Consider the following 25,429-nt stretch of genomic DNA (forward strand, 5'->3'; position numbering starts at 1 on the left):
AGGAGCGGCTGCGAGGGTCAAAAATTTACATCAGGCGTGGATGCTGTTCAAAAATACCATCCTGGAAGCCCAGGCCAAATATATTCCATGTATTAAAAAAGGAGGAAGGAAGACCAAACAACAGCCGGCATGGTTAAAAAGTGAGGTGAAGGAAGCTATTAGAGCTAAAAGAATGGCATCTTTCCATCACTCCTTTCTGCTCCTGGATCCAACATCTCCCTCTTTCTTCCCTCTCCACCTCCTGTGTATCTCCCTCCCTCTCATCCACCCCATGTCTAACATCTCTCCCTCTCTTCCATTGTCCATCTCTCTTTCCCACTCCCTTATGCTCCACATCCAAAATCTCTCCCCCCATGCATCTCTCCCTTCCTCCCCCTCCACCATCACGTCCAACATCTCTCCCTCTCCTCTACCCCTATGTTCAACATTTCTTCCTCCTCTCCACACCTATGTCCAACTTTTCTCCTTCTCTCCCCAAGCACCATCTCTCCCTCCCCTCATCCCTATATCCAACATTTCTCCCTCTCTCACCCCCTCCTCTCGCCATACATCTCTCCTTCCCTTCCACCTCTTATGCAAGTCTTTTTCCTTTCTCACCCCTCTCCATCCCTTTGCTGCATCTCTCTCTCCCTTCCTCCCCTCCACCCCATGTCCAACAAGACTCCCTCTCTCACGCTTCACCCATCTTCCCCCCAATGCAGCATCTTTCCTTTCCCCACCCTGCAGCACCATTACTTCCTTCCCTTCCCCCCATGCAGCGTCCTTCCTTTCCCCCCCCCCACCCCCAGCACCTTTACTTACTTTCCTCCCCCACCCCACTCAACTCTCCATCTGGCTTCCATGGGTTGCCGGCAGCAGCAGTGATGCCCACACGTTGCCTGCTGCTAACCCGGAAGCCTCCCCTCTGCTGCGTTGTGCCCTGGCAGAAACAGGAAGCTGTGGCAGAGGAGAGGCTTCCAGGTTAGTGGCAGGAAGCGCGTGGGAACGGCTGCCACTGCCAGCAACCCATGGAAACAACACTTAAGGGAGGAGACGGCAGTGACAGCTGGACTTCATGATCCTGCAAGGTGCACCACTGCTGGATGGGCCTGAGTCCAAAATCTTGGCTATGCCCCTGGTTAGGACCTCCCATGCCAGGGGCTCCACGATAGCGGGAGGGGCTTAGTTGTCTGCAGAGATGGATTAACACTATTATTGAGCCCTAGGCAAACAAACCTGTGTGGGCCTCCCACCATGGGCTCTCATTTACTTGGTTTCTTCCCCCCTCCTCCCCAGGGTCATATTAATTTTCCTTGCCCTCCTCCCACCCATATTTTCATTCATGGCCTTCCCCCACATTTCACCTTTCAAGAAGTATTAGATAGGGGTACCATATGTGCTAGTAAGATCATGGGGGATGTCCTTGAGACAGCTCATTTCGGAGCGAAACTTGCATGTCGGGCAGCCTAACCCCTGGGTCTGATAAAATTAAAGAAAGAAGATAAGTTCAATTTAAATTATGGGCTTGAATAAATAGAATGAATAAGTTAAAAATATTTTAACGAACCAATGAAGAGGTTGATGTTTGCCATTATCGCCAGATTGAGAAATTGCTGGTGATTGCACATCACTGAGGTTCATGGGGAATATGTATTAGTATATTGAAGATCTGAAGATTGTGGGATATTGAATACTATATATGAACTAAGATTGGACTGGATAGGAAGGGTCTTTGTCTGTGACAAAAAAACAAGACAAAATAAAATTAAGCCCCACTTCTGCCATGCCCCCAGCAGACCCCTGCCACACCCCACCTCCTGCTATGCCCCTACCCCACTCCCATCACATCCCTGCACCACAGTGTCACCTTGGCCCCCCCCCCAAGAAAGCCAGATTCTGTAAGTAGTGAAAATGCTGGTAACGTAACAGATGCATTTTCCTCCGTATCTGCTAAATACAAAAATTAAAAGATTTACATGACATGCCCATGAAATGCTTAGAAATGTACACTTCATGAGCATGTACGTCCCCCATTCTTTTCCCTCCCCATCCATGAGCAGCATATCCCCCTCTATGTATTTTGTTCTTTTCCCTCCTCCCCCCAATCTTTTATCCAGCCTCCCTCCCCCACCTTTTTTTTTTTACAGCTCCCTCCCTCCCCCTACATGATTCCATTCATATTTCCTTCCTTCCCGTAACTTATCGTGCCCTGGTGGCCTCTTCAGGGCAAGAAAGAACCCCCTTTTCCTGCCCGTCACTGCCACTGACTATATGCTGCCAGTACCACTTCAAAATGGCTGCCAAGACAATTCTCCCTCTCTCACGCCTCACCCATCTTCCCCCCTGCAGCATATTTCCTTCCCCCCTCCCCCCATGAAGCATCTTTCCTAGACAGACTGCCCACCTGCAAGCCAGCCTGCTCGCAAACCTGGACAAATGAGAAGGCTGGCAAAAGCCACCCGGACGCCCTCAAAAAGAGGACATGTCCAGTAAACCTGGACATATGGTAACCCTAGTATTAGGAATAGTGGCAGAGCCTTGCTGTGAGCATGGCGGCAATGAATTTGTGAGCATGAGGACTAGGCAGGCACACGCTTCAAATGAAGTGGCTTAATGTTTAAAGCTGGATAGCTGCTAAGTTACTCGTTTCGAGGTCTGAGATCTTAGGCTAGTCCTGGGACCTGCAGCACTGATTTCAGTGAGTAGACTCAGGGACTAGAAAGATCTGACTAAATTGGGATTGTGTAAGTTCAAAACCAGAGCTATCCAAAAGTCTCCCTGCTAGAACTGAATAGCTTGGCTGTAGAGCAGCAGGGTGAGAACATGGGAGGTTGGACAAGTTATTTTCACTCTCCCTTCTGCTGCTGTGCTGTTCTTTCAGTCAGTGCCCTCCACCACTTTTGCTCTCAATCATGCAAATTTCTTGCATTTTCTGCCTGCAACAGCCTCTTCACACTTCCCCCATTACTGGGTTATATTCCTACCCCTTCTCAACAGTCTTCCTCACCCCTCACTCACTGGTTCTACTGGGACTCTCTAAAGTCCCAGTGCAGGGCTCATTCTTCAACACAGCACTTGTAGCTCAGCCTCTCCTTCCCACTGGCTGGTTCCTACCACTGTCTCTGCACTGGAAGGCGGGGGAGGGGAGAAAAACTCTGAAAAATATCCAGACACACTAGCCATATTTCTGGTTTCAAAACAGATATTTAGCAAATTTATAGAACCCTGAAAAATCTCAGAGAATTGGTGGCAATCCTCATCTCCTGAGTCCTGAGCCCATTTACCAGGGCTCCGTCAAATTTGTGGGCCCTAGGCACATATGTAGTTTGCCTATGCCTTAATCTAGCTCTGGGTGTCTGCAGAGACACAATGTCATTATTGGGTAAATCTCTTCATAAAGGCGGTTAATAAACCCAATAAATAAATGTATGTCAGCATACTATAACACATGTTCATTGCAATTTAACATGCATTGAGTGACAATAACTTGCATTACTGCCTGAACCCACCTTAGTGGCCACTGACACACACTATACTGGTCACTGAAGGAAACAGTACCTGTCTCTGTAAAGCAAGCTCTCCTTCCACTTCCTTGACTTTTCTCTCCAACTGACATTTCAGCTTCTTATAAGCTTCCCGATGATGGTCAATGTCACTGTCTTTAGAGCTGAAATGGTATAATGTAAATCCTATATAAAGTAACTGAAAGGCCATAACATAGTAGATAAAGACTTGCATGGTCCATCCAGTCTGCCAAACATTCTTAAACAACAATTCAGCAATGTTAATAACAATGTTTCTGTTGCTAAATTCAACTTGAAGATATCCTCCCCTCCCTCTACACAGTAGTATATATACTACTTAAATTGTGAGTTCATTAGGGACAGTACCAGTACCTGTATAGAAAATTGTATTTGTTAACTGCTGTAAGCCTATGTGAAGGCCTCAGCGGTTTATCAAATGCACTAAATAATACTCACACTCATGAGTCATAGCATATGATATGAACGTGGTATAAAATATGTATACTTGATCCTGATCTATCTTTGCCATATGAAGGACACAGACTTTAGAAGTCTGCCCAGAAATGTCGAAACTCACACCTGCCCATCCTGACCTGTCTTGCCACATATGGGTCACAAACCATGCAATGGCCTTCCTTCCCCACTGCTAGAGTAGTTGACAAAGCACCACTCCTGCTATCATAACACTGCAACAGCTGTAAAGTCATTCACATTTTGTTTTGATACTATCCTCTTTCTAATTAAGGATTCTCCATGTTTATATCCCATTCATTAACTTAGTAAACCCTTTGGCAATGCTTTGTAGAAAAAGCACCCATTATCAGACATAGGCCCTTGAAACTATTAAATTCTATTGCCTCTGTCACCTGTCAACCCCTGCACCCAACCCTTTAGTGAAATGTAATGTTATATTTCATGTTTCACTTTTATTTAATATACCACCTATAATTAATAAATATCTAGGTGGTTTACATTGATTAAAATTCACTCAAATACACACACCTCACTTTCCCCACCTCAAATCATAAGAGAAATCTGAAAGTTAACATTCTGAAAGTATATGAGAGGAAAAAGCCTCAAGGAGCTCTTGACTAGCAAGCCTACAGAGCTACGTTCAATCCTCTTGACCTATTCTTTCGGTCAAAACAGGATCTACTCCACAGCGCATCTTCAGGGTTCATACACTGGCGGCTGCAAAGAAAAGCAACTTAAATGTAAGCTATGTACACTCTATCCAAAACAACTTTCAGCTTCTCAATTCTTACAAAAACGACAGCTTCCTGGCTTAATTTCTCTGTCTAGCGCTTCAGTAATTTCAAAATGGTGGTTTATAAACCCTCCCATCTGACGTCAGACGCATTGAGTCTTGGCTGCCAACAGGGGGTTAAATACAGAAATAACAATAATGTATACAAGATTCTTTTCAATTAAGGTTTCTTCAATGGATATTTGCAAAAAGGAGCTGTCATTTTTGTAAGAATTGAGAAACTGAAAGTTGTTTTGGATAGAGTGTACATAGTTTACATTTAAGTTGCTTTTCTTCTTTGCAGCCGCCAGTGTATGGATCCTGAAGAAGCCTTGTACCAAAAGGCATTAGCAAAATGCTGGCCAACGTCAGTCCGGGGATTTGCTGGCTGTCGAGAAGAGCCAGCAGGAAAGACGATTTCTGTTAAGCTAAGTGCTGGTTATTTCTAAGCCATTTATCTTTTGGCTAACTTTGGTTGACAGGAAGCAATAACGAGCAGTAGAAGCTGCCTTTTGCGGCTGAAGATTTATTCAATGTACAACATTTTTAGGTATGGGAAGGTTTTTTTTTTTGCCTATGATGATGTTTTGACCAAAAGAATAGGTCAAGAGGATTGAGCCTGCCATGAGTGGGAAAGCGCGGGGTACAAATGTAACAAAAAAATATTCTGTCTGGAGGTTATATGTTCAATATTTGGCTCCCTGGGCTCGTAGTCATATACTGAATCAATCAGATACCTTATCGAGTTCCACTGGGTGATTCTTACTTTTTTTTAAATTTTTTTTGTTTTTGTTACATTTGTACCCCGTGCTTTCCCACTCATGGCAGGCTCAATGCGGCTTACGTATTGTATACAGGTACTTATTTGTACCTGGGGCAATGGAGGGTTAAGTGACTTGCCCAGAGTCACAAGGAGCTGCCTGTGCCTGAAGTGGGAATCGAACCCAGTTCCTCAGTTCCCCAGGACCAAAGTCCACCACCCTAACCACTAGGCCACTCCTCCACTGTTGCTACTATTTGAGATTCTAAATGGAATGTTAATGTTGCTATTCCACTAGCAACATTCCATGTAGAATCTCCAATAGTAGCAACATTCCATATAGAATCTCAAAGAGTATCTATTTTTTTTTTTGTTACATTTGTACCCTGCGCTTTCCTACTCATGGCAGGCTCAATGCGGCTTACATGGGGCAATGGAGGGTTAAGTGACTTGCCCAGAGTCACAAGGAGCTGCCTGTGCCTGAAGTGGGAATCGAACCCAGTTCCTCAGTTCCCCAGGACCAAAGTCCACCACCCTAACCACTAGGCCACTCCTCCACTGTTGCTACTATTTGAGATTCTAAATGGAATGTTAATGTTGCTATTCCACTAGCAACATTCCATGTAGAATCTCCAATAGTAGCAACATTCCATGTAGAATCTCCAATAGTATCTATTTTATTTTTGTTACATTTGTACCCTGCGCTTTCCCACTCATGGCAGGCTCAATGCGGCTTACGTATTGTATACAGGTACTTATTTGTACCTGGGGCAATGGAGGGTTAAGTGACTTGTCCAGAGCCACAAGGAGCTGCCTGTGCCTGAAGTGGGAATCGAACCCAGTTCCTCAGGACCAAAGTCCACCACCCTAACCACTAGGCCACTCCTCCACTGTTGCTACTATTTGAGATTCTAAATGGAATGTTAATGTTGCTATTCCACTAGCAACATTCCATGTAGAATCTCCAATAGTAGCAACATTCCATATAGAATCTCAAAGAGTATCTATTTTTTTTTTGTTACATTTGTACCCTGCGCTTTCCTACTCATGGCAGGCTCAATGCGGCTTACATGGGGCAATGGAGGGTTAAGTGACTTGCCCAGAGTCACAAGGAGCTGCCTGTGCCTGAAGTGGGAATCGAACTCAGTTCCTCAGTTCCCCAGGACGATTGTATTACTTTAGGTATTTTCTTTTTTGTTCTATCACTCGCTCTGCAGTACTTTATTGTGTTTCAGATTGGAGGAGGGGGTTTGAGCTGGGTGACCATTTGTTGAGAAGGGGGATGAGAGTGGGTATAAGCAGTTTGGTTAGGATAACCGGTAGTTTCACTCTTATTTTTTATTCCTGTTGTAGTAGAGATCTTATATGCTTACCACTGATTAAATTATTTAATGCTCTTTTAATGATGATGCAAGACTCTGGATTATTCTTATGACTTTTTTGTCCTTTTCCTTTATTATCTTACTGTAGGTAGGGTGGGCAGGGGATTGTAGAGATAGCTATTAGTTTTTTTATTAATGTAACAGTGGGTTAAGGAACCAAATCTTCCAACACGGGGTGAAATTCTACCATGGGCAGAGTTGGGGGTTTAATATTGTTGGAAAAAATGGATGACTCTTGACATGTTTTCGAACTGTTTATTGTACTTTAATAGTCACCAATAAAATGTCTGAAATTAAAAGTTAAAAATTTTAAAATGACAAAAGATAGAAGACTGGGTTGATTGAGAGTGACTACTGGTTTTTGAATTTTGTAATAGGGTTATAATTCAGAAGGTGTTCGCATTTTATTTTTGACTGACTCTGCATTTGGCTCACGTTATTCTTTGATTCTGTGGAGCAACTCATTTTATAAACAGCTATTTGAGCATGTAAAATGCTGGTCAAGTTGTATACAAAATTACCCCATGAGGGCAACTGTAGAACTGGGCACCTGCACTGCCAGGGCACCTACTGCAGCAATTTTAAACAAAGCAACATACACATCTGTGTGTGTGTGTATAAAATAGCCTAGCTGAAAGACCCTGCACAAAATTAGGTCTGCTTTGGAAAGATATAAATTAATGCCTGTATGCGCATTATTTATCATTTTATTATTTATGCTATTGAAGGGGTGAACAAACATGTGGATAAAGGTGAGCCAGTCGATATTGTGTATCTGGATTTTCAAAAGGCATTTGACAAAGTACCTCATGAAAGACTCCAGAGGAAATTGGAGAGTCACGGAAGCAGCATTCTATTGTGGATTAAAAACTGGTTAAAAGATAGAAAACCCAGAGTAGGGTTAAATGGTCAGTATTCTCAATGGAAAAGGGTAGATAGTGGGGTTCCCAAGTCTGTGCTGGGACCGCTGCTTTTTAACATATTTATAAATGATCTAGAAATGAGAGTAACTAGTGAGGTGATTAAATTTGTTGATGACACAAAGTTATTCGAAGTTGTTAAATTGCAAGAGGATTGTGAAAAATTACAAGATGACCTTATGAGACTGGGCATCCAAATGGCAGATGACGTTTAATATGAGCAAGTGCAAAGTGATGCATGGGGGAAAGAGGAAATAGCTACGTAATGCAAGGTTCCACTTTAGGAGTCACCAACCAGGAAAGGGATCTAGGCATCATCGTTGATGATACATTGAAACACTCTGCTCAGTGTGTGGCGGCAGATAAGAATATAGTAAAAGCAGTTAGCTTAGCAGGGTTTAAAAAAAATGTTTGGATAGCTTCCTAAAAGAAAAGTCCATAAGCCATTTTTAAAATGGACTTGGGGAAAATCCACTGCATATTTCTAGGATGAGCAGCATAAAATGTATTGTACTGTTTTGGTATCTTGCCAGGTACTTGTAACCTGGATTGGCCACTGCTGGAAACAAGATGCTGGGCTTGATGGACTTTCAATCTGTCCCAGTATGGCAATATTTATGCACTTATAAAGTACAAGCACATGTTCTGATCTCTCCCCTGGAACCCTATCCATGTATTACATAAAAGAAGGGTCGATATTCAAAGCAATTTAAACAGCCATTTTCAGCAGCACTTAACTGATCGGTCTCGCTGAAAATTAGCAGTTAGCGCTAAACTAAAAACTGGCTTCTTTGGTGGAGGTGTTCCAGGGCGGAGTCAGCATTTGGCAGCTTAAGTGCTGATATTCAGAACTTCACTGGACAGATTAACCACATAAACAGAACATAAAAGTCAGTCATACCTTTATGCAATGCCCCATAGCTGGTTAAGTGCTGAATATCACCCTTAACCGGCTATGTGTTAGCCAGCTCCACAAACCCAGAAATTTATGGCCTGGCACTGAATTTCCAGGTTTAATGCTGGTAGAGGTCAGAAAAATGCTGAATGCCACCAGCTGAATACTGGGCCCCCAGTGTCTCTTTTTATGCACATATAAATGTCTACTTGAGTGCATACAATCGTGTTCTAGATGATTAAGCCATGTTTAAAATCACTCCCTACATTACATTGCTCGTTTATGTATTGATTTGGGCTTTTGTTATACTGTCATTCGAGCAAATACATTGTCAGCATTGCAGTTCATGATAATGGTAACAAACAGGCAAATAAAGCTGAGTTACTTACCTGTAGCAGGTTTTCTCCAAGGACAGCAGGCAGATATTCTCACATGTGGGTAATGCCATCCACGGAGCCCAGTGCGGACACTGGCAAGTGCACTGTCACTTTAAAATTCTGAGGCACTGCCCCCATCGTGCATGCGCGGGTGCTTCCCCCCCCCCCCCCCCGGACACTCGAGCGCAGGACCAGCAGTACAGTACTAAAGCTAAGAAAACGACAAAGGCTGGAGGGATGTGAGAATATGTGCCTGCTATAGTCACACAACATCTGCTACAAGTAACTAACTTAGCTTTCTCCAAGGACAAGCAGGAATAATATTCTCATGTGGGACTCACCAGCTACCAGGCTCACAATATAAATGTGTTTTGGCAACTAAGTAGACAGTGAGCTTTTAATTAGTAAAAAGATTCTGCTTGTCCAAACCGACTATCCCGCCTAGAATACTGCTTCAGGCAGTAGTGAGCAGTGAAGGTGAGATAGAAGATCACGTTGCCACCTTGCAAATTTCTTCAATGGAAGCAGGGCAAAAATGGTCTACTGAAGTACCATGGCTCTTACATCGTGAGCAGCGACATAGCCAATAAGAGTCAGCCCAGCCTGACCATACGTGTAGGAGATACTGTCAGCCAAGTAGAGACAGTACATTTGGTGATGGGAATCCCTAATCTGTTAGTGTAGAATACAAAAGGCTAGTAGGACTTCCTATGTGGTTTAGTATGCTCCAGACAATACACTACAGCACGCCTGCAGTTTAAAGGTATGGAGTACTACTTATTCACTGCTCACGGGTGGTCACGGAGGTAAAATTAAAAGAAAAAAAAAAAAAGAAAGGGAATAGTTGCCGGAGAGCAGGGGAGAGAGAGGAGCATGCAAGGGCAGGGTTCATGGAAGGGAGAGAGAGGAATTGCTGGATAGGGTCAGGGATGAATGGAGGGGGCAAGGGACAGATGGGCATGGATTGATGGGAGGGTAGGGCTCAGGGAGAGAGGGGAATTGCTGGATAGGGTGAATGGAGGGGGCAGGGGACAGAGGAGCATGGATGGGCATGGATTGGGAGGGCAGGGCTCAGGGAGAGAGGGAAATTGCTGGATAGGGTCAGAGATGAATGGAGGGGGCAAGGGACAGATGGGCATGGATTGATGGGAGGGTAGGGCTCAGGGAGAGAAGGGAATTCCTGGATAGGGATGAATGGAGGGGGCAGGGGACAGATGGGCATGGATGGATATGGATTGCAGGGCAGGGCTCAGGGAGAGAGGAGAAACTGCTGGACATAAAGGGGAGGGAAGAGAGATGAAGGAGATGAAATGAGGGAAAAGGAAAAGAGGAGAAAAATTGCACATGGATGAAGAAAATAGGCAGAAGCTGAGGGCCAGAAATGAAGAAGAAAGGAGGAAAGGAAAGAAATAAATGAAAAGGAAGCCCTGGAAACGGAGTTAAGAGGACAGATAGCCACAGAATCAGATACTGGGCCAGCATGATCAGAAAAAGAAAGTTACCAGACAACAAAGGTAGAAAAAAATCATTTTATTTTCATTTTAGCGTTTGGAATATGTCCACTTTGAGAATTTACATCTGCTATCTTATTTTGCAATGTATAGCAATTTGTTTCTAAGAATATTGCTGACAATTCCTGTCAGTGTGGTAAGTGGTGAGCGATCATTTTCACCGGGGGGGGGGGGGGGGGGGGGCGCCAACTGATAGTCTGCAGGGGGGCGCCAGAGACCCTTGGCACGGCCCTGACTAGTCCTTCCGTTAATTTAGTTATTAGAGGAATGGATGCTACTGGACGATAGTTGGTCAGATCGTTTGTGCTTTTCTTTGCATCTTTGGGTATCGGGGTGAGTAAGATATTTCCTTTATCCTTTGGGAAGAATCCGTTTTGTAACATCCTGTCCACGACAGCGGCCAATCCAGGCCAAGGGCACCTGGCAAGCTTCCCAAACGTACAAACATTCTTTACATGTTATTCCCGGGATTGTGGATTTTTCCCAAGTCCATTTAGTAGCTGTTTATGGACTTGTCCTTTAGGAATCCGTCTAACCCCTTTTTAAACTCTGCCAAGCTAACCGCCTTCACCACGTTCTCCGGCAACGAATTCCAGAGTTTAATTACGCGTTGGGTGAAGAAACATTTTCTCCAATTTGTTTTAAATTTACTACGCAGTAAATTTAAAACAAATCGGAGAAAAATTTTCTTCACCCAACATTTTCCATCTCACAGACAGGCTGCAGAGAATATCTTCTCCTGCTTTAGACTTAGTCCCACCCAACCTACCCCTCTACCCACCCACCCGTAGAGTGATATGTCTTATATAACCTCCCTATCAACCCAATCATTACTTTTACCTCACCCAAGTACACCTATTTCTATTCTTCTATCACCTTCTCCCACTACTCCAACCAGAGTTACACCTGATCACACTGACCACCCTTCAACATCTTCAGTCCTTCTGTGACTGTTCTCTTGTACTTGACTGCTTAAATATTTTAAATTTAAATGCTTTACTTTTTGTCTATTAGATTGTAAGCTCTTTGAGCAGGGACTGTCTTTCTTCTGTGTTTGTACAGCACTGCATACACTTTGTAGCGCTCTAGAAATGTTAAATAGTAGTAGTACCGGTAGGTCGCTTGGAACGAACAACTGGATGGTGGCAATGCTCTCTAGGAAGGAGTCAAAAACTGTGTTGCTGTTTAGACTGAGGAGGAGTCTGTGATCTTAGACTCCTCTGCTGCCACAGACATGAGCATTGGGGTGTAGTCCTTTGAGGTGGAGGAGGAGTGGAAGTGTAATGACACTTAGAAGAATAGTAATTGGAGCATGAAAATCCTCCTGCAAATCTTCTAGAAGAGGAGGCAACAGGACTTTGTGGCCTGGATAGAGTTTTAACAGTATCTCTATGTGTTTTAATTAGGTGGGCCACTTCATCGATTTGTCATCAAACACATTATTTCCATGACAAGGGACATCTGCTAAATGGTCTTAGACAGCAGATTCAAGGTTGGAGACCCTGGGTCAGGAAAGATGCCGCACTGTAACTCCTAAGATGGAAATGCATGATGAACATCAAAGGCCTGTCTTGTCAGATATTCACAACGCAGTAAAGAGAGGGTACAAAGCACAGAACAAAGTCCAAATAGCACAAGAAAGCACCCCCACCAACCACTCAACCACCTACCAGCCCTACCTTACTATACCAAGTGGTCTCAGGCAGTCTCAGGGACTGTCCTTCTATGTTTGAATTGTACAGCGCTGCGTAACCCTAGTAGCGCTTTAGAAATGATTGTAGTTGTTGTTTGTTGTTGATATAAGGGAATTTTTTTTCGTATGCCTACCAAATAAGGGAACATTTTCTTTATATGGGAGACCAATCTTGCTCAATGCATCTCAGGATGTACTGGGCTGGGTCAAACCTTAACATTTTCAAAGATGGCATCGTTCCTGCCTCATTAAGGAACAGGGTCTGGGGGAACCAAGGGAGTCAGGGGGTGGTGCCACTAGACAGCAGGATATTTTATTAAGTTGGGGGAAAGCAGGTCAGGTTCTAGGGAGAAGAGGGGTGGCTACTAGACACTAGATATTTTTGTAAGGGGAAAGAGGTCAGATTAGGGGATGGGAGAGAGGGGACACTAGATACCAGGGATTTTATTTTTGAATTGGTGCGATAGGAAGTCATGTTAGGGGGTGGGCGGGTGCTACTAGATACCAGAGAATTTATTTTAATATCTAGTGGGGCAAGGGATCAGCTTAAAGCTGGGTCAACCAGGGAATGGGAGAGATCAAGGCTGATGCAGACCACGGGGGCTCTCTTCATCCCCTCAAACTTGACGATAGATTTATGGGTTTTTGCAGTGGTGCTACTGTCCTTATGTAGTGCTGACTGGCTACCCTCTTTCTCTTTATCAGGATTGCTGCCTGACTTGAGAGGAATGTTTAGTTTTTTTACTTAGGCATTGCTGGTTTATTGGAGTGACATTCCCAGTGCTGTGGGACTTGCAGTCCAGAGCTCCCAGTCACTGGGAACAAGATAGCAAGCCTCTGTTTAGCCGGCGGTGGGAGGCAAGGCTGGTGGTTGGGAGGTGGGGATAGTGCTGGGCAGACTTATACAGTCTGTGCCAGAGCCAGTGGTGGGAGGCGGGGCTGGTGGTTGGGAGGCGGGGATAGTGCTGGGCAGACTTATACAGTCTGTGCCAGAGCCAGTGGTGGGAGGCGGGGCTGGTGGTTGGGAGGCGGGGATAGTGCTGGGCAGACTTATACAGTCTGTGCCAGAGCCAGTGGTGGGAGGCGGGGCTGGTGGTTGGGAGGCGGGGATAGTGCTGGGCAGACTTATACGGTCTGTGCCCTGAAAAAAGACAGGTACAAATCAAGGTAAGGTATACACAAAAAATGACACATTAGTTTATCTTGTTGGGCAGACTGGGTGTACCGTGCAGGTCTTTTTCTGCCGTCATCTACTATTTTCCTTTTTGTGAGAGCCCTTGGGGGGGGGGGGGGGGGGGGAGAAGCAGCCTGAGGCACTGTGGGCAATAACATAATCTGAAGATGCACAAAAACAAATAAAATGTCAGTAGTCACCATTAGAATTAGAGAACAAACATGTGGGAGAAAAAAATAAATATTCCTGAGAAGAAACTGGAAAGGCTCAAAGGTAGTACTACACACTTCTGCAGACGTTAAAGAATGGAGGGGCAGGGGGAGACTTCTATGAGCTGAAGGAGTACTCCAGCACACCAGGCTCAGTCAACAACATCACCTAAGGAGAATGATAATAATAGTAGTGGTATCTACCAATACCAGGTGGGGAGTGTAGTCATGTGTGCATCTTTATACTGTAATTCAAATTCATGTTCAATGCCACTGTCACTTCCTGATTATCCTTATAATCTGTGTTCTGATAGGTCAGCTTCTGCATGCGACCGTCTCCCTCCAAACACTGATGTACTGACTGAATTAAATGGAAAAAAATTAACATGCATGTGACCTTCTTCCAACATGAACTGAATATTGGCAAGTGCTGCCTTTAAGTGACATACACCATGCCTTAGACTCAGGCACTAACCCCACTGGTCCCTTTCCTTGCCTTCTAGCAGGTTCTCTTTTTACCAAAGAATTCCCGGACCCTCTCAATTCCAACCTCTTTTCAAACATCTCCTCTCAAGCACCATTCTCTGCAATAAATCAATTCATTCTACAGACATTCCATATCCACCTCTACAATATCATCAGCTTTTCGGCAATTGTGAATATCCAGTACAAAGACTCTTGCCCTGTGGCAGAAATACTTTGTTTTGGTTTCTGCCTACAGAAGTAACTGTATTTATTTTGGCAATAAACAGCTGAATTTCATGAAAACAGAGTCTTCTTTGTGGGTACTGGAAGACTGCTGGTTTAATTGTCTGGATAATGCATGCAGAACACTGGGTGTCTTCCCCAATTTAGTCTTCCACTCCCCAGACCACCTGAATCTGAATTCAGAACTGGGAGTCCCAGTAGCAACACCTACTTCCTGCAATTTAGAAACCATGTGTAGCAAATCAAGGGTTCGGATATTGCTTTAAAGATTGTTTATCCTGTGGTGATGTATGTATACTGCATAAGAGTGTTATGTAATATGTGTGTGCCTATCCAGTGTGGAACTGTCCCGCAGAATCTCTGGGCGGTCATCGGTGCTTCCCCGATTGCTGTTACGGCTCAGATGAAGGCTACAATCCTGTGGTGATGTATGTATACTGCATAAGAGTGTTATGTAATATGTGTGTGCCTATTGATGTGTGAATAAACAATCTTTAAAGCAATATCCGAACCCTTGATTTGCTACACCATGATTACAGGTTTCGAGAAAGAGCACTAATGCATGGCTCCCACCTGATCACTGCTACAATGAATGGACAAAGTTAGAATGGAATATAAATAGGGGGGGGGGGGGAGGTACCAATCCCAGCCTCCTCTGATTAAGAGGAGACATATCCATTGATTAACTACAATAACACACTGTCCAGATTCAGATTTCATCTGCACCAGGTTGTGGAAGGAGCTAAGGTCTCCAGCCCTTGCTGCAATGGCTGGGTGTCAAACATAGAAAGAGACATAAATGAAGGCTCATGGTACCATAACCCAGTACAAGAACTAGCAGCTTCTAAGTGAACTAGAAGTCTGAAGGACAAAAGAAACACTGCTGGGCTAAAGAAAAAAAATGACAGAAAAGTACATCCTCCTATTGTTTTATCCTGAAAAAGAGTAAAACATTTCTGGCTTGCATTGTCTGAAACAGACCAAGAACAAACAAACAAACAAAAGAGGATCCCTTACCTTTTACATCCCAAATAAAGAGAAACATTACCTACCTGTGTAGTTTCTCCAGCTCTATCTTGTGCTCTCTCAATCTTTGTTGATACTGATACTGAAGTTCTTCACGCATTCTGGATTCGTTCAAAATAACTTGTTGAAGTTTCTCAGCTTGTATCCGAAGACTGCTGACTTCTACCTGTTTTGCACTCTCAGTCACTTTTAACTTATTAATTATAGCATCATATTGCTTTAACTGTTGCTCTCTCTCCTCCAGGACCTGCAGATTGTGCATGAAATCTTCCTTCAGCCTCTTGAACTTGTCTTGTTGTTCCTGAAGTTGTTTCGTGGTGTCTTGCAGTGTTGACTCTAGTAACTGGGTCTGGCAATCTTGCAATTCTTTCCATTCTTGAGCTTTACTTGCAAGAAGCTCCCCCAGGTTTTTCTCTTGCTGCAGCATCAGAAGGCTACATAGAAAAAGTCAAAAGAATCAGGGCAGATGTATGGGCCTTGGATCATAGAACTTGAATAAGAGCATAAGATGTGTCATAATGGTCAAACCACAGGTCCGTCAAGCCCAGCAGACTGCCTCCAGCACTTGTCAACCCAAGTCTCTTGAGATATCTGGCAGATCCCAAAGAACAGATGCATTTATCACAGCTCCTTCCCAAGGATGAATAATAGCAATTTAAGATATAATTGGCTAATACCTGTTAATGGACTTCTCCTCTAGGAATCTGCCCCCCTCTTTTATTTTTTTAATCCAGCTGTTATAGGTCTTGATTTCTAACAAATGCCATAGCCTGTTTATTGAGAAAATACTATTTCTAATTTGTTTTAAATCTGCTACCTGTTCACCTCATGGTGTGTCTCCTAGACCTTGTACAGTTTAAAGAAATAATTTTTACCTATTTACCTATTCCACACCGCTTATGATTTTATACATTTCTGTCACATCACCTCTCAGCCATTGCTTCTCTTAGCTGAAGAGCTCTGAATTTGTTTGGCCTTTTCTCTTAAGAGAAAACTGTTATGGGTATTCCATGACTAGTGGACCTTGAAATCTGCAGTGGTTCTCCTACCCTGATCCTCAGTAATTGGCATACAAAAGCTTCCTAAGAGAATCCACATATGTGGAGAACTCAAATGATCCCATGGAGGAGCTCAAGAGGAGGAGAAAAGTGGGAACTGAGTGGCCAAGGGTTCCAGAGACTGGAACATAGGTGAGTGCTAACCAGACTGCACCAATCCTCTGTCCTTTGAATTACTTCCATCAAGGGCCCCATTCCTCACACAGAATTACTGGAAAACCCTTCTACTGAGACAGTTTATAAGGCTGATGATATACTTTTGTTTTCTGTCTCCATTTGCAACTAGTCTAGTAAGAAATGTAACGCCAATTTTTTAAAAAAGGTTCCAGGGGAGATCCGGGAAATTATAGACCGGTGAGTCTGATGTCGGTGCCAGAGAAAATGGTAGAGGCTATTATTAACAACAAAATTACAGAGCACATCCAAGGACATGGATTACTGAGACCAAGTCAGCACGGCTTTTGTGTGGGGAAATCTTGCCTGACCAATTTACTTCATTTCTTTGAAGGAGTAAACAAACATGTGGACAAAGGGGAGCCGCTTGATATTGTGTATCTGGATTTTCAAAAGGCGTTTGACAAGGTACCTCATGAAAGGCTACAGAGGAAATTGGAGGGTCATGGGATAGGAGAAAATGTCCTATTGTGGATTAAAAACTGGTTGAAGGATAGGAAACAGAGAGTGGGGTTAAATGGGCAGTATTCACAATGGAGAAGGGTAGTTAGTGGGGTTCCTCAGGGGTCTGTGTTAGGACCGCTGCTTTTTAATATACTTATAAATGATTTAGAGATGGGAGTAACTAGCAAGGTAATTCAATTTGCTGATGACATAAAGTTATTCAAAGTCATTAACTCGCGACAGGATTATGAAAAATTACAAGAGGACCTTACGACACTGGGAGACTGGGCGGCTAAATGGCAGATAACGTTTATTGTGAACAAGTGCAAGGTGATGCATGTGGGAAAAAAGAGCCCGAATTATAGCTACGTCATGCAAGGTTCCACGTTAGGAGTTACGGACCAAGAAAGGGATCTGGGTGTCGTCGTCGATAATACACTGAAACCTTCTGCTCAGTGTGCTGCTGCGGCTACGAAAGCGAATAGAATGTTGGGTATTATTAGGAAAGGTATGGGAAACAGGTGTGAGGATGTCATAATGCCGTTATATCGCTCCATGGTGCGACCGCAATTTGAGTATTGTGTTCAATTCTGGTCGCCACATCTCAAGAAAGATATAGCAGAATTGGAAAAGGTGCAGCAAAGGGCGACTAAAATGAAAGTGGGGATGGGACGACTTCCCTATGAAGAAAGACTAAGGAGCTTGGAGAAGAGACGGCTGAGGGGAGACATAATAGAGGTATATAAAATAATGAGTGGAGTGGAACAGGTGGATGTGGATGTGAAGCGTCTGTTCTTGCTTTCCAAAAATACTAGGACTAGGGGGCATGCGATGAAACTACAGTGTAGTAAATTTAAAACAAATCGGAGAAAATGTTTCTTCACCCAACGCATAATTAAACTCTGGAATTCGTTGCCGGAGAACGTGGTGAAGGCAGTTAGCTTGACAGAGTTTTAAAAGGGGTTAGACTGTTTCCTAAAGGACATGTCCATAAACCACTACTAAATGGACTTGGGAAAAATCCACAATTCCAGGAATAACATGTATAGAATGTTTGTACGTTTGGGAAGCTTGCCAGGTGCCCTTGGCCTGGATTGGCCGCTGTCGTGGACAGGATGCTGGGCTCAATGGACCCTTGGTCTTTTCCCAGTGTGGCATTACTTATGTACTTTGAAAAAGAAAGAAAATGTTTTAGATCTCCTAAATATTCAAAAGTTGTCATTTGCCAGAGAAACACTATGTTCATTTTGCATCCCAGCATTTCATTAGCTTTTCTCACTGCCTTGTCATAGTATCAAAACCTTAATTTCATCAGATCCAAACCAAAATGTTTATCTCCATTTACATCTTTATGGCAATTCTCAAAATACGATCGGGGATGCCCAAATCTCAACATTTAGGTCGACCTTAGAGATGGTCGACATAAATGTTGATATGGTCGACCTTAGAGATGGTTGTCCCCGGTTTTCGGCGATAATGGAAACTGAGGACGCCCATCTCAAAAACGACCAAATCCAACTCATTTGGTCGTGGGAGGAGCCAGCATTCATAGTGCACTGGTCCTCCTGACATGCCAGGACACCAACCGGGAACCCTAAGGGGCACTGCAGTGGACTAACGGATGCACTAACTGAACGGAAAAAGCCCTTCCCTTACCGATCCCTTAGGGTTTCGGAAAGGAACGGGCATACATGAAGGAAATAGCATGCAAATTAGCAGCTAGCTGTTAGCTCATTTGCACACAATTTCCTTCCTAAGGAGGGGAAGCCAGTGCAGAGCAGCCAAGCGCATGCCAAAGATGGCTTCATACACGCAGACAAGCTGCGTGTATAAGAGCCATCCACAACCTTAAATAAATTGCTGTCTACAACCTTAAAAAAACACAAGTCCAGGTGAAAACGTCCAAGTGCTCATCAGGGACGTCTTTTTTTTTTAGTATGGGTGAAGGACATCTAAGTGTTAGGCGCCTTCGCTATGCCTTCGTCCCTGCGACGGGCAGTTGAGGACGTCCAAAATGTGGCTGTTCCTGTGAGAAGGACATCCATGCCTTTGCTATGACTCTGACAGCCCCTTTTATTTATTTATTTGGATTTTGGATCACAAGTAGCAGCATTGGGATTTCAACCGGCCACCTCTGGATTGCAAGACCATTGCTCTAACCACTAGGCCACTCCTCCACTCCACTCCCTTGAAATTTGGCCGTCCCTGTGGGGGGGGCAGCCTATGCCTCCACTGACACACACACATCTCCCACCCACCCCCCCCACCCCCCCCTCCCCCCCCCCTCAGGGACCTGCATACTGCTGCAATGGACCTGAGTATGATATTTGAGGCTAGCAAAAAAAGTTTTTAAAGTTTTTTTCAGGGTGGGAGAGGGTTAGTCACCACTGGGGGAGTCAAGGGAGGTCATCCCCAATTCCCTTCGGTGGTCATCTGGTCAGTTCTGGCACCTTTTTGAGGCTTGGTCGTAACAAAAAATGGACCAAGTAAAGTTGGCTAAGTGCTCGTAAGGGACACCCTTCTTTTTTCCATTATCGCTAGTATCGCTAGAGGATGCCCATCTGTTAGGCACGCCCCAGTCTCGCCTTCACTACACCTCCGACGCCCCCGGGAACTCTGGTCATCCCCGCGACGGGAAACAGTGGGGGATGCCCAAAATCGGCTTTCAATTATGCCGATTTGAGAGAAGGACGCCCATCTCCCGATTTGTGTTGAAAGATGAGCACCCTTCTCTTTTGAAAATAAGCCTGACAGTCACACATATGCATGTTTAGGACAGGCATCCCAGAGGCAGGTCTGGAGCAGAATGTGATACATAGAGGCATATTTTCAAAGCACTTAGCCTTCCAAAGTTCCATAGGTTTCTATGGAACTTTGGAAGGCTAAGTGCTTTGAAAATATGCCTGATAGTCACACATATGCGTGTTTATTTATTTATTACATTTGTATCCCACATTTTCCGACCTATTTGCAGGCTCATAGTACAATAGAGGCGACCGCCAATACCGGTATGAAACAAATACAAAGTGAGGTTATGACAGTGGTGATAGACATATTGGGCTTAAGAAGGAGGGAGAGTTGGGTTATGTCCAGTACGAGCTTTTATATTGTTGTGTTGCGGGGATGAGGCATTTAGGTTGGATCATTGGGATATGCCTTTTCGAACAGGTTAGTCTTTAGGAGTTTCCAGAAGTTTAGGTGATCGTATGTTGTTTTCACGGCAATTGGTAATGCGTTCCATAATTGCGTGCTTATGTATGAGAAGCTGGATGCGTAGGTTGATTTGTATTTAAGTCCTTTGCAGCTTGGGTGATGGAGATTTAGGTATGTTTGTGTTGATCTAGTTGTGTTTCTGGTTGGTAGGTCTATGAGATCATGTATCCCGGGGCATTGCCATAGATGATTTTATGAATCAGGGTGCAGATTTTGAACGCAATACGTTCTTTGATTGGGAGCCAGTGTAGTTTTTCTCGTAGAGGTTTGGCGCTTTCGAATCTTGTTTTTCCAAATATAAGCCTGGCTGCTGTGTTTTGAGCAGTTTGGAGTTTCTTAATGATTTGTTCTTTACATCCTGCATAGATTCCATTACAGTAGTCTAGATGGCTTAGTACCATGGATTGTACCAAGTTGCGAAATATTTCCCTCGGGAAAAAAGGTTTCACTCGTTTGAGCGTCCACGTTGAGTGAAACATTTTCTTTGTTGTAGCTTTCACTTGGCTCTCCAGTGTAAGATTTTGGTCAATTGTAACTCCGAGAATTTTCAGGCTGTCTGAGATAGGGAGGGTGTAGTCTGGGGTGGTTACGTTGGTGGGTTTGATTGTGTTATATTGGGATGAGAGGATGAGACAGTGTGTTTTTTCTGTGTTCAGTTTTAGTTGGAATGCGTTCACCCATGAGTTCATGATGTTCAAGCTGAGTTTGATTTCTTTGGCGATTTCTGTTAGATCATTTTTATAAGGAATGTACAGTGTGACGTCGTCAGCGTATACGAAAGGGTTAAGGCCATGATTGGATAGGGACTTGGCTAGTGGGGTCATCATTAGGTTGAAAAGGAGCGGCGATAGTGATGAACCTTGAGGTACTCCGCAGTCTGCTTTCCATGGTAGTGATATGGTCGATTTTGATTTCACTTGATATGTTCTAGTCATTAGAAAGCCCTTGATCCAGTTAAGTACACTTCCACCAATCCCAAAGTATTCTAGGATGTTTAGTAGTATGTTATGGTTCACCATGTCGAACGCACTGGACATTTCGAATTGTAGGAGATATAGCAGAATTAGAAAAGGTTCAAAGAAGAGGAACCAAAATGATAAAGAGGATGGAACTCCTCTCGTATAAGAAAAGGCTAAAGAGGTTAGGGATCTTCAGCTTGGAAAAGAGACGGATGAGGGGAGATAAGATTGAGGGCTATAAAATCCTGAGTGGTGTAGAACGAGTAGAAGTAAATCAATTTTTTACTCGTTCCAAAAGCACAAAGACTAGGGGACACTCGAGGAAGTTACATGGAAATACTTTTAAAACAAATAGGAGGAAATATTTTTTCACTCAACGAATAGTTAAGCTCTGGAACTCTTTGCCGGAGGATGTGGTAACAGCGGTTTGTGTATCTGGGTTTAAAAAAAGTTTGGACAGATTTCTGGAAGAAAAGTCCATAGTCTGCTATTGAGACAGACATTGGGAAGCCACTGCTTGCCCCAGGATTGGTAGCATGGAATGTTGCTGCCAATCGGGTTTCTGCCAGGTACTTGTGATCAGGCTTAGCCACTGTTTGGAAAACAGGATACTGGGCTAGATGGACCATTGGTCTGACCCAGTATGGTTACTCTTATGCTCTTATGTACTGCAGAGCTCGCTGGAAGGTATCACATTGTGTGATGTCCTTTGAAGAAGGTGTGGTTAAGGACCTTAGTGACTTTGGAGGTGTTTAGAGAGAGATCCTGTTCTTCAAGTACTCTAGGCCATTTCCTTTAAGGGCCTTGAAGATCAGAGAGAGATTTAAAATTTAGCCCTGTATTGCACTGGTACCCAATGAAGTAGTTACAAAAATGGTGTGATGTGGTCACGTCGTTTACAACTTTGCTGCAGTATTCTGAATCAATTAGAGCACGTGCAGACTCTTTGTAGTCATAAGTACATAAGTATTGCCACACTGGGAAAGACCAAAGGTCCATCAAGCCCAGCATCCTGTTTCCAACAGTGGCCAACCCAGGTCACAAATACCTGGTAAGATCCAAAAAAAAGTACATAACATTTTATACTGCTTATCCCAGAAATAGTGGATTTTCCCCTAGTCCATTTAATAATGGTTTATGGACTTTTCCTTTAGGAAGCCGTCCAAACCTTTTTTAAACTCTGCTAAGCTAACCGCCTTTACCACATTCTCTGGCAACAAATTCCAGAGTTTAATTACACTTTGAGAAAAAAAAGTTTCTCCGATTCATTTTAAATTTACTACTTTGTAGCTTCATTGCATGCCCCCTAGTCCTAGTATTTTTGGAAAGCGTAGACGCTTCATGTCTACCCGTTCCACTTCACTCATTATTTTATACACCTCTATCATAACTCCCCTCAGCCCCCTTTTCTCCAAACTGAAGAGCCCTAGCCGCTTTAGTCTTTCCTCATAAGGAAGTCGTCCCATCCCCTTTATCATTTTCATCGCCCTTCTCTGCACTTTTGTAATTCCAAATCTACCTCATCTGATCACAATATAACTTTGTATCTATTACCAACTGAATTGGCTACAGCCTCTAAGGTACTATGTAAGCCACACTGAGCCTGCAAATAGGTGGGAAAATGTGGGGTACAAATGTAACAAATAAATACATAAATAAATAAATAAAAATTATATCTTTTTTGAGATGCGGCGACCAGAATTGAACACAATATTCGAGGTGCGGTCGCACCATGGACCGATACAAAGGCATTATAACATCCTCATTTTTGTTTTCCATTCTTTTCCTAATAATATCTAACATTCTATTTGCTTTCTTAGCCGCAGTAGCACACTGAGCAGAAGGTTTCAACATATCATCAACGATGACACCTAGATCCCTTTCTTGGTCTGTGACTCCTAACGTGGAACCTTGCATGGCGTAGCTATAATTCGGATTCCTCTTTCCCACATGCATCACTTTGCACTTGCTCACATTAAACGTCATCTGCCATTTAGACGCCCAGTCTCCCAGTCTCGTAAGGTCCTCTTATAATTTTTCACAATCCTCCTGCAATTTAACGACTTTAAATTTGCTGATGACACAAAGTTATTCAATTACTTCACTAGTTACTCCCATCTGTAGGTCATTTATAAATATGTTAAACAGCAGCGGTCCCAGCACAGATTCCTGGGGAACCCCACTAACTACCCTTCTCCATTGAAAATACTGACCATTTAACCTTACTCTCTGTTTTCTATCTTTTAACCAGTTTTTAGTCCACAACAGAACACTACCTCCTATCCCATGACTCTCCTATTTCCTCTGGAGTCTTTCATGAGGTGCTTTGTCAAACGCCTTCTGGAAATCCAGATACACAATATCAACCGGCTAATCTTTATCCACATCCTGTCAGACCAGTGTAGAGTGCACTGCTGTCAAATTAAAACTTTGGCGAGAACTTGTTGCCTGATGTACCTAATGACACAGGTAGACCTAAGTCTAAGTAAGTAAATTACACCACCCATACATCTGGCATAACTAAGGGCGCCTAAATGTGGCAGGGAAGTATGTAACAAACAACTACGATGCCTCTCTCCACTCCTGAACAAGGCAAGTCTTGTCACAGTGATTCACACCATGATAACATCACAACTAGATTATTGTAATACACTATGTTTATTATTATAAAATTCGGGGGAACGCGTCTACATTTAGGCGTGGGTATTTACATCAGGTTTTCTGTGACATAAATAGCAGCACCTAAATGTAGGCACGTTCCCCAGTCCTATGCGCTATTCTATACACCACGCCTAACTTCAGGCGCATTATTTGGACGTGTCTCGATTTTAGACGCCATTTACAGAATCTCGCCCATAAACAATCCAATCAGAGTAGAGAAAGACACCAATAAAGACCAGTCGTGGACATAAATGTAAAAGGTATCCTTTATTGAAAGCATCAGTACAGAGGACCCAACATGGCCATGTTTCGATGGATGCAGCCAACTGCTTCCGGGATCACAAGTCAGGCTCTTTAAAAAGCTAATAAGTGCATCTGGTGCACAAGGTCAACAACAGATAATATACTTGTCTACACTCTGTTCTCAATACCTAATGTGGACAAAACGCAGACTCAAAACCGCCATCTGAAGGAATCAGCAGAGTATAGACAAGTGTATCATCTGTTGTAGACCTTGTGTACCAGATGCACTTATTATACTAACTAGCTAATCACACAAGAACTAACACCAGATGCACATGGTGTAGCAAGACTTGCTTATCCACTCCTACCCTAGCTGAGATCATATTTATCCCTCGTGTATTATACTAACAAGCTAGTCGCACACGCATGGACTAACACCGACTGCACATACTGTAACAGGACTTGCTTATCCACTCCTACCCTGAGATCATATTCACCCTAGTGTACCAAGGGTGGGGCAATAGGAGTGGTCCACCCTGGATGCAGGCTGCAAGGGGGTGTACGGAGCCATTGCGCAGCTGTCGGCTCTGACGGTTCCCTGCCCCCCTCTGTTACTTCCTGTTCTGACGTAGAGGACCAGTGGAGCCGACAGCCACACGACTGTTCCATGCACCCTCAGGTGGTGAGGATGATACGCTTTAGGGAGGGGAGGTGGGTGATGTGGCGGGGGAAGGGGGGCATAGCAGCGACCCGCCCCGGGTGGCAGCCAACCTAGGTACGCCATGATATTCATGCACCTTTTTGACTTCACATGCAACCTTACGTTAGTCCCCTTATTTTCTAACTCCTAATATTCTATCTTATGTCTATGTGCTCCATCCCCATTTAAACCCTATGCTACAAAGAGTAGTCTAATGGTTAGTGCAGTGGGCTGAGGACCTGGGTTCGATTCCCACTGCAGCTCCTTGTGACTCTGGGCAAATCACTTAACCCTCCATTGCCCCAGGTACAATACTTAGATTGTGAGCCCACTAGAGACAGACAAAGCACTTGCGTATAATAAATCACTTTGATTGCACCACTATCCTTACTCTTACCCTATGCTCTCTATTAAGGTGTTTTATTATGTATTATGTAGACATTGTAAGTACCAGAAGCCAGTCTTAAGTTGCCTTTCCTAGCCTAATCCTCATATGAAAAGAAATGAATTAATCATAACTACAATGTCACAAAAAAGTTGTTTTAATCGATGATGGGAATTTTTTTTAAAGTT

General features: G+C 43.7%; 1 protein-coding gene across 1 annotated transcript in view; it reads right to left on the minus strand.

Moving 5' to 3' along the window:
- LOC115472589 (coiled-coil domain-containing protein 57-like) overlaps positions 1–25,429 on the minus strand; it is a 119,782-nt gene that overhangs the window by 88,785 nt on the left and 5,568 nt on the right. The window contains exons 2-3 of the mRNA XM_030206883.1: positions 15,431–15,838; positions 3,538–3,646 (exon numbers count right to left, since the gene is read on the minus strand). Of these exons, the coding sequence (XP_030062743.1) occupies positions 3,538–3,646; positions 15,431–15,831 (510 nt within the window). The 5' untranslated portion in view covers positions 15,832–15,838. The remainder of the gene's footprint in view (positions 1–3,537; positions 3,647–15,430; positions 15,839–25,429) is intronic.

The sequence above is a fragment of the Microcaecilia unicolor genome, chromosome 6 (assembly GCF_901765095.1).
Source record: "Microcaecilia unicolor chromosome 6, aMicUni1.1, whole genome shotgun sequence".
NCBI classification, from domain to species: Eukaryota; Metazoa; Chordata; class Amphibia; order Gymnophiona; family Siphonopidae; genus Microcaecilia; species Microcaecilia unicolor.